The sequence below is a fragment of the Monodon monoceros genome, unplaced genomic scaffold, assembly GCF_005190385.1.
Source record: "Monodon monoceros isolate NGI ecotype Baffin Bay Population unplaced genomic scaffold, NGI_Narwhal_1 Super_Scaffold_12, whole genome shotgun sequence".
NCBI classification, from domain to species: Eukaryota; Metazoa; Chordata; class Mammalia; order Artiodactyla; family Monodontidae; genus Monodon; species Monodon monoceros.
Genome location: NW_021703768.1, coordinates 152,671,603 through 152,681,765, shown reverse-complemented (window position 1 = coordinate 152,681,765; position 10,163 = coordinate 152,671,603). Strand labels below are relative to the sequence as shown.

General features: G+C 44.9%; 1 protein-coding gene across 2 annotated transcripts in view; it reads right to left on the bottom strand.

Moving 5' to 3' along the window:
- Positions 1–7,766: 7,766 nt before the first annotated feature.
- The window catches only part of GFPT2 (glutamine-fructose-6-phosphate transaminase 2), a 45,264-nt gene continuing 42,867 nt past the window's right edge, over positions 7,767–10,163 (bottom strand). Inside the window, exons 18-19 of one of the 2 annotated variants that reach the window (XM_029218410.1) lie at positions 9,871–10,032; positions 7,767–8,646 (exon numbers count right to left, since the gene is read on the bottom strand). In XM_029218410.1, the coding sequence (XP_029074243.1) occupies positions 8,602–8,646; positions 9,871–10,032 (207 nt within the window). In that variant the 3' untranslated portion in view covers positions 7,767–8,601. The remainder of the gene's footprint in view (positions 8,647–9,870; positions 10,033–10,163) is intronic. The other variant, XM_029218411.1, reaches the window with a different exon arrangement.

Here is a 10,163-nt window from a genome sequence, read left to right as displayed (position 1 = left end):
CCCTCACAGGGTGGCCAGGACCACAGGGTGGCCAGGGCAGGGGCCAAACTTGGGGGAAGGAGCAGGACTCTGCAGAGGGGGGAGGTTAAGGGGCTGAGGGGCATGGAGCAGGGTGGCAGAACTGGGGGAAGCTGGCAAGCCTGTGACCCATGGCCAGGCTGGGGGCACCAGGACCTCAGAAGAGAGGTAGGGTAGAGGAAGGGATCCAGGTGCGGTGTCCCCCTTAGGCCACCCCCTACCTTGGCTACCAGAACAAGTTTTCTAAAACTGAGTATGGCCCATCCCTGCTTGAAATTGTAACTCCTGAGTGTTGCCTGATTGAGGAGGGCCCACCTGATAGGCTCCTGCCCACACTCAACCTTACTGCCACCTGCCCCAGGTGCACAACAGAAAACAGGGAGCAAAAATTGCCACCATCAAGGATTATGGGAGACCGTCGGAGCTGTGGTTTTACGATGGAGCACTCATGGGTGCTTCTCCTCAGATTAGGAAGGAGCACCCATTCTCACATACAATCCAGCCCCGACTTTGCAGCACTCACCCCATGGAAAGTGAGTACCAAAAATCATTGTACACACATACAAACCTATATGCATTTCCTGCTGAGTTTTCTGAAAGGATTCTGCTTTTTCTGGCTTATGAAGTACAGGGAACATTTATGGACATAGAGCTGAGGTTACAGGGTGGGGGCCAGGGAGCTGGTCTGTGCTTGGAAGAGTGCACAGGATTCCAGTTGAGGCCAACAAGAGAGAAGATCCTGTCACGAGTGTGGTGAGAACTGCAGGGGTGGGGGAAGGGGGAACACATGAGCACTGACAGCTGATCTAGCCTGCCAGGTGGAGAGGAGCAGTTGAAGAAGGCCTCCTGGACAGGAGGAAGCCCCAGCTGAGGCTGGAAAGCCAGCAGGAATGTTCTGGGCCAGTGCTTTAGGCAGAAAGTGCACTCAGACCCAGAGGTTCAGAAGTGAGGACATGCATGCTATATTCAGGAACACATATCACCTAGTCTTGCTGGAGATGGAGAAGGGGGACTGGAGAGTTTTGAGGGCTTTGAGGTGCGTGGACTGGCACAGCTGACCGGAGGCCCATAGGCTGGCTTCAGCTCACTGATATGCCTTGTTTAACCCTAAGAGTTGTTTGTTTCTTTGTTTTTTAAGTTTTTTAGTTGCCAACATTTAAAAATTGGGAGCTTTCACCTTGGAAACACTCAATTGTTGGTTTCTCTTGAATAGTTAAAGCTCTGGCAACATGGGGCCCACATTCGCATAGTAGTCAGCTGGAACTGAGTGGCAGCTGCCCCTTTAGGTGAGACCCCTAGTTCACCACAGTCTCCACAACTCCCTATTATCCACATCTGCCTGCAACTTCACTCACCCCTTACCTAATAGGCCTTGAGGCATCGCAGGGTGGAGACCTGGCTGTGGAGGTAAAGGGCAGCTGTTGTGGAGTATTAAGAAAGGAAGTGAGCAGAGTGATTAGATATTTATTTTGGAAAGATCACTAGGGCACATGAAGTTTCAGGGATGAGGGGCTTAAGACCACAAGACCAATTAGGGAGCTATTGCAAAGGTCCCTGTAAGAGAAGATGAGGTCTGGTCTGGGGCCAAGGCAGCAGGTGTCAAAAGGAAGGATCTGATTTTAAAACTGTTTCAAGACTTTAGGGAAATTCAAATTAAATTACAACCCACTATCACTACACACCCCACTAGGATGGCTGTATGAAAAAAGACAATAGCAAGTGTTGATGGTGATGTGGAGCAAATGGAACTCCCATACACTGCTGGTGGAAAAGCAAAATGGTTTATCCACTTTGGAAATGGTTTGATAGTTTCAGATAACATTAAACACATAGCTGTCATACCACCCAGCAATCCCATTCCTCGATATATACCCTAGAGAAATAAAAGCATGTTCACACAAAGAGCTTACGTGAATGTTCATACCAGCCTTACTCAAAACAGTTAAAAACTAGAAACAACCCATGTGTCCATAATTCAGTGAATGGAAAGACAAACTCTGGTACATCCATGCAATAGGATATTACCTGACACAGAAAGGACTGGCCTGGTGGCGAGTGCACAGCACAGCATGGATAAGTATTAAAAACATGGTAAGTGAAAGAAGCCAAACATAAAACTATACATGATTCCATTTATATGACCTTCTGGAAAAAGCAGAGTCACATCAGTGGTTGCCAAAGGTCAAGTGTGGGGAGGGGAATGACTCCCAGGGGCCATGAGTGAATTTTTTGGGATGATGGGCATACTCTGTTGTATTTTAATTATGGTGGTCCTCATATGACTATATATGTGTCAAAACTCAGAACTGTGCACCTAAGAAAGGATGACTTCTAATGTGTGTAAATTATACAAAACAAACTTGATGTAAAGGAAAAAAAAAAACTGTTCAAGAGGTGGAATTGTCAGGTCTTACAGGTAGGATGTAGGGGTGAGAGAGGAGGAGTAGTCAGAGAGAAAAACCTGGCTTGGTTCTTGGCTGGGGACTTCTGCCCTTGGCCTGCTCATGCTTCTGCCAAGGCTCATTAGAGCGTTTCTGGCTGCCCTTCCCTGCCCTTGATGCTGCTGCTGGCAGACACTGCCCACCTCCCCATCCCATGTGGGCCTCTTCACCTGGGTTCCAGTCAGGCTCTCCACTTAGTTGTGCTCCTCTGGGCAAGGGATTAGGCTCAGAGAGCCTCAGTTCAATGGGGAATGGGCATCGGTGGTGACCCCAACCTGATGGGGGCGCTGCGAGGACTCAAGGAGCAAAGTACCAAACGCGGGGTGCCGACCTTACACACGGGGTATGTGAGTGTTCTCATTCTGGCTGCTTTCGGCCCCCTCCCTCGACTTTGCCTGCTCTCCCCACAGTCCGTTAGCCCCTCCTCTCTCTTCTCCCCAGCCCTTACCAGGACCAGAGATGTGCCAAAGGATTCAAGTTAGGACTGTTTTAGTTGTGTGTTATAGAAAGCCACATTGCACTTAAACCAATGGGGACAATTTGGGGGAGTTTCCTGCATTGTTGCACCTGAGGGAGAGCAGGGGTAGAGCTGGCTTCAGTACTGCAGGCTTGAGAGCCAGGCTGAGGCCTTGAAAGCCAGAGGCAAGCTCTCTACCCATCCCATTCCTCTGTGTCAGCTTCCTTCTCTCCATGTCACCTTCTGCTCTTCCACCACCCAAGGGGAGTGACCCTCTGTCTCAAGTCAAGTTTGAAAACCCCCATAGGAGGACTCTGATGGCTCCCCCTTGCAGGGCTCCCACCCTTTGCTCGTCAGTCAGGCTCATGTGAGGACGTGGCAGGCGAAAGGGCAGAAAACAGCTGGGAAAGACAGAAGTCTGGGTTTTATTCTCTGGTAATAAGAAACAGGGTGTCTTATATACACTACCAAATGTAAAATAGATAGCTAGTGGGAAGCAGCCACATAGCACAGGGAGATCAGCTCATGCTTTGTGACCACCTAGAGGGGTGGGATAGAGAAGGTGAGAGGGAGACACAAGAGGGAGGGGATATGGGGATATATGTATACATACAGCTGATTCACTTTGTTATACAGCAGCAACTAACACAACAATGTAAAGCAATTATACTCCAATAAAGGTGTTAAAAAAAAACAGCATGTCTGAGCTGGGGGCACAGCTGAAGACATGGGAGCTGTATGAAAATGGGGTTGATCCATGACTGTATGACTGAATGCAGTGACCCTCAGCCCTCCTCTTCCAGGTTTCTCCCAGAGCACCAGCCATTGGACCCTTGCTCAAAGGCAAGGGACTGGAAAGCTCTTCTCCGGGAGTCTGACCAGCCCTGAAGCCTAAAGTAAAGGCTTGACCTCCATCCCCTCACAAGCCCCCTTCCAGATTGACCGGCAGTGAATCTTGGCATCAAAATAAGCCCCACTGTGTGCTCAGGACTTTCCACCTACCTTGAATCTGACTGGACAGCCCAAGGTCACATGGCAAAGAAAATTAAGACAATCAAACAGAAAACTGCATCTTGAAAGAAACAGAGACTATGTAGAGAAGAAAATTCCAAAGGAAAAAAAAAATCATTGCAGGCTTCAAAGAGTATGAAAAAATATTGCATCCTAGTAACAAGAACCACCATTAAAAAATTCAGCACACAAGTTATGTCTTGCTCTCTCAGCTGAGATGGCCTAGAAGCAATGACATCCCAGGAGTGAAAACACAGCCAGAGCCCAGGTCTTGTTTTCTAATGCCATTCTCAAATAAAGGAAACCAGGGGTCCTTGGAGCAATGGCTGATTCTAGGGCAGGGGCAGGGAATATACAAGATGAGCCTAGCGCAAGTTGTAGTGCAAGAAAGGGAAGTGCTTACAAAGTACACACACAAACGAGGGGTCATGTCACAAGAGCCAACTGAAAGAGCTCCCAATAGCCATAGCTGGAACAATTCAAACAACAAAATAAGTAACATAGCACCGGGTTATGACTCAAAGTGTAAAATAAATATCCATGAGTTTCATAGTAACAGAAATAAATGATTTAACAAAAAGATGGAGAACAGACAAATCTGTACTGAGTTCCAAATAATTTATGTGGATACTCCCCTCACGGAGGTGAAGCCTAACTCCCTACTCTTTAAGTGTGGGATAGGCATGATGGCTTCCTTCCAAAAAATTCAGTATGGAAAGGGGGGAAAAATAGAGTACCCGACAAACACTACCTCAGTCAGGGGTCACCTGACATAACAGTGATAAGACATGTTGATAGTATGTACCCTTGATATGAAGTGATGAGAATGGCATTTTACTTCTGGGGTCTTCCGCCCCAAAACACAGAGCGCCAGTCTAACCACAATAGCACCAGGCAAATCCAAATGTAGGGCATTCTATCAATACAAAATACCCAGCAACAGTCCTTAAAACTGTCAAGGTGGGCTTCCCTGGTGGCACAGTGGTTGAGAGTCCGCCTGACGATGCAAGGGACACGGGTTCGTGCCCCGGTTCGGGAAGATCCCACATGCTGTGGAGCGGCTGGGCCCATAAGCCATGGCCGCTGAGCCTGCACATCCGGAGCCTGTGCTCCGCAACGAGAGAGGCCACAACAGTGAGAGGCCTGCGTATCGCAAAAAAAAAAAAAACTGTCAAGGTAATCGAAAACAAGGAAAGTCTGAGAAACTGGCACAGCCAAAAGGAGCCCAAGGAGACATGTGATGTCCTTGAATAGGAAAAGGGAATTAGATACAAATTAAGAAGATATGAATAAATTATGGGCTTTAGTTAATTTAAAATATTATATATATATATATATATATATATATATATTCAGAGCCAAAAAAAGAGTTCTTGGAAATTAAATCATTTGGCGGAAATGGAAAATCTTGGTAGTAGACAGGTTGGGAGAGAAAATTGAAGAAATCTCCCAATTAGTAGAGAAAAAAGATAAGATGAACAATAGAAAGGATAAGAAATTACAGGCCATTCCAGCAGCTTCACCTCTGCAGTCAAATGCTCTACCCCTGAGCTATAACCCTCAGCAGCTTCACCTCTGAATAACGGAGAGGCTAGAGAAACAAAAAGAAATCCATAAAAAAGTAACTCAAGAAAACATCCCAGACTTGAAGATCATGAGTAACCAGACTGAAATCAACACGAAATGAAAAGAGATCCAAGGCACCTTTGTTGTGATATTTCAGAACACAGGGAACAAAAAGAAGGAAATAAAGAGGTCACTGACAAAGGCACACCAGAGTGACTTTGGACTCCTCAACTGCAATACTGGGAACAAGGTAAGGGAGCATTACCTTTATGATTCTGAAAGAAACATTTTTATCTGACCTAGAATTCTATAATTAGCTAAACCCTCAATCAAGTGTGAGTCATAAAGTCATTTCCAGACATGCAAGGTCTCAAAACATTTATCTCCCAGCATCTTTACTCAAGAAGTATGTGCTCCACCAAAACAAAAAAGGAAACTCAGAAGAAGGAAGACACAGAGACAGGAAGCAAGAGACATGAGAGATGAGGAGAGAATCCCCTGGAGGATGGTGAAAGGTGATCCCAAGGTGACAGCTCTGCAGCAGCTGTGGAGGGCAACTGAGCCACACTGCAGCAGTGTGACCTGGCACATAGACTGTCATCACCAAGACCCCCCTTCCATCAGTCCATCTTCTTAACCTGAGGACAGAAAGCCCAGGAGAACTTGGCCCAGATTCTCATCAGTACTTGGCTTGTCTTGACCATGTGCTGATGAGGGTCTCTCCCCTCAGGCTCTAATGAGGACATGCATATAACTCACAGAAGTTTCCAGCTTTTCCCTGAGAGCGGGAGGTAGACCACGATGGGCTCAGATATAGAAAGGACAGAGCAGCCCACTCTCACTGAGTGGACTTCTGCTGCATGTCCAGCTCCTGGTCTACACTTCAGTCTTGCCAGGCACCTGACTGTGAAGAGCCCAGTGTTTTCCAAGACTCACTTGTGACCTTGCTCGTGAGTTCCCCAGAAAGGGCCTTGTCACCTCCCAGAGAAGCGGAGGTCAGACCATGACTGAAGACTGCTCCACTCACCTCCTCCTGGAGCCTCTGCCCAGCGGGGACAGTGCTGCCCACTCCTTGCATGAATGGTGTGTGCTTGCCCTCCGATTTCAAGACTAGGCAGTATTATTGTTTGAGTATTATTGTATGGGGTAGATACACAGGTAGAACTATAAAGAAAAGCAAAGGAACAATGAGCACAGAAGTCAGGATGGTCATCACCTCTCAGGTGTTAAGGATGAAATACATTTTTCTGGTTCTTGTTCAGATAAAGATGTTCTGGCTAGTTTGTAGTCTCCTAACCTGAAGTTGTATTGGTCATTGTTTGGTCAGGAAGACAGAAACCAGAGCAGGCATTTCCAACAAGATTTACACACTTGTTAATTTGTGAGAAGGGCAGGAGGAAGGTCAGAGAATGCCATCACAGCCCCTTGGGTTCCTGCCAACTCTCCAGAATTAGGATTTTGGAGGAGCCACAGGAAAGCTCTGCTGGTGGCCACCACAGCCTGGAGCACTGAGTGATGGGTGAGTTGTAGGGAGCCCCACCATAGAGGATATTTTGGTGCCAAGGGCCACAACAGGACCTCCTGTCTGCCTCTGTCAGCACAGAAATAAGTTATATGAATAAGTGATATGAATTTCTCATTGAATAATATAATTTCTAAACTGTCTTTCAAATCTCCCAGAAGTGTCTCTCACTGGTGGAATTTAACTTGGAAATGTAGTTCCCAGGTTTCCAACCCCTGTGATACGGAGGAGAGCATAGAACAGGATGAAAAAGTTCACTGAATAGCCCACAGGTAATCCAGAACAAAGATCTGATGGGATTCTAGAGCTACACATACCAATTAGTTGCCATGAAGACACCACTCGAGCTGTCTGGGATAGCACTTTCATAGGGAGCCAAACTCCAACTCCACAAGAATTCTGTCTCTGGCTTTCTATCTTCCTGCCTGATTCTATTAATAAAATTGGTGACTTTATAGGCTTACTGCGGGAAAAAAGTACAAATTTGAGTTTCACCTCTGTATGCTTCATTCAGGCTCTGGGCAACCCCCTCCAACAGCTATTCAGTGGATTCTCATTCCAGAGTCCCAAATCTCCTGCATTTTGTTCCATTCTGTTAAAATAGTCCTCATTTTCATCCTAGAAGCACATAGGTCACGGGTGTGGCTACCAACAAACAGGGCTGCCCCCACGAGACACTGCTGAGTTTGTTTTGAGGAGCCCTCAAAAGCATGCGAAAAGAATGAGATTAACAAAAATCCACACGCACAAGACAAAAAAATTGTACTGTATTTATTGTCTTAAAATTGCATAGTACTTTGATTGTGCATGCTTTTAAATAGAGGGCAAGTTAGCCCTCTTGAAACTACTCTCTTGCATGGGATTTTTCAGGCTGTTTTACTATGGGCAGGAGCAGGGACCAAAATACTGCCTGATCTTAAAAAGAACCATGATCAGAGAGAAGTTGTCGGAGAGATTTAGATGAGAAGACACTGATGAAGGGAGTTGAGATTTGACAGGACTTATAAGAGGCATAGGAAGATGGTGCGAGGGGGCTTCCCTGAAGTCAGGGGACAGGACTCAGGAGCAGCCAAGAGAGGATGGGAAAGGAGAAAGAAGTCCAGAGGGGCAATGCCTGGTGCTCAAATCTGAGATGAATGCTCCCTGCCAGGACACTGGGTGCACTGGGTAGCCTGAGGGTATGGTCTGGGCGTTACCTTGGCTACAGAAAGCCACTACTAGAAAAATAACTTAAAAGCTATACAATTGTCATTATAAATATTTTTTCTTTAAAACTAACTAGTGTTGGTTAAAAAAGGTTCACAGTTACTCTGAAGAGAGCTGTATCTCTATTGCACGGTATTGGAAAAGTCCACTCAGATCCCATGTGTAAACAATGATTCCCTTCTCCTCTGGCAACTTCAGGACACAGAGAAACACTATCTGCTGTAAGCAAAGCACTTGGGTACAAGGCACATCAAAGCTGTCAAGCTCTACTGGAATCTACTCAGAACACGCAGAATGCCAGCTTTTCTTCCCACTTGGTGTCACTGGGACAGGTCTTGAATCAGATTAAAGGTGGTGATGGTCTTCTCACACTCTTGTTCTCATTCCACGGTTACAGACTTGGCCAGATTTCTGGGGAAGTCAACCTAAAATGACAGAAAGTAGCTGCTCAGGACCCCACAAGTCTCAGCAACACACTGTGTTTATAAAGCCTACTCTCAGAGTACTTGACGACAAGGAGACAGGTGTTCCTGGGCACCTCCAACCATGAGCTCCTTGAGACCTGCATCTTGGAAGCAGTTCCTTATTCCAGAAACTTCACTGAACTGTACAATGTTTAGTTTATGCAATAAATATTTATGGGGCACCTGTGTCACGCAGTGTTAACACTATTAAAAGGATATGATTCATGCTATTAAAAACAGCTAGCTCAATTTGTACTGTTAAAACTTCACTTTTCTTGGAAGTAGATGCACTAAATTATTGGTTAAGGGTGGGGACTGGGAAGGAAATGTGACTGAGGATGGTTGATAAAGTAGCCTTCAACTTTATCTACAGGGTCTTATTTCATTTACAATAACATTAAAAAAGAGAAGAAACAAAAATGACAAAATGTTGGCAAATGTCAATGCTGGATGGTATATATACCATCGGATGTTTGTTATATTGTTTTTGGTATTGATATATATTTTTTAAAGCTTCTCAAAATTGTAATAAAACTATTTCTTTGCACACACAGTTTCTGGTGAGATCATAAACTGGTTCTTTTCTGGAACAGAAATCGACAATATAGGAGTTCCAAAATGTTGAATGATTTGCTAGACTGAGGATAAATCTTCTAATGTGGGAGGAAGATGTATATACAAAGATAATTCACTGCAATTGTTATTTATGCAGATATTCCAAAAAATTAGAAACAGTTTAAATAATAGAAGACCGGTTAAGTAATTGTTAAAATCTGTGTTGTAAGACTGCAGTGGAATATTGTGCAATGATCAAATGTTGCTTACAAGTTCAAGATGTGAGAAAATATTTGTAATATGTTAAAAAGAAAGTTATAAAAGTTCATCCTTAATATTATCTCAAAAAAATCTTTAAAAATGCACAGGCACAAGGAAAAGATTGGAATAAAATATTAAATTTGCTAATTAACATTGCCTCTGGGTGAGAAGCTTATGGTTTAATATGGCCTTCATACATCTTGCAGTTCCCATTTGTTTTCAGGGGGTATAAGTTACTTTAAAAACAGTTATTTTAAATGTAAATATTTCTCTTATGAATTTTTATGCCAAATAAGTATTTAAGAACCAAATGGAACTCTGGGTTATGTCTCTCCCCTTTGCTGGGTGATGTGCAATTTTTAGACGTACGTCATATCCTCGGAGTACAGCCAGGTGGAAGGAGAGGAGCTGTAGTGGAATCACACTCAGGATGCCCTGGAGGCAGTCCACGGTGTGGGGCAGCTCGATTGTTTTATATGCAAACTTGGAACTTTCAGTGTCGTCCTTGGAGCACAGTATGATTGGGCGACCCTAAGACAAAGAAATGTGATCACAAGATGCAGATCATCTCTGAAAGAAGCAATCCCTCACACACAGCAGAGTTTCTGAGATAAACATATTGCAATCATAACAGTGATCTTTTGCTTTTGCTGGAGATGAGG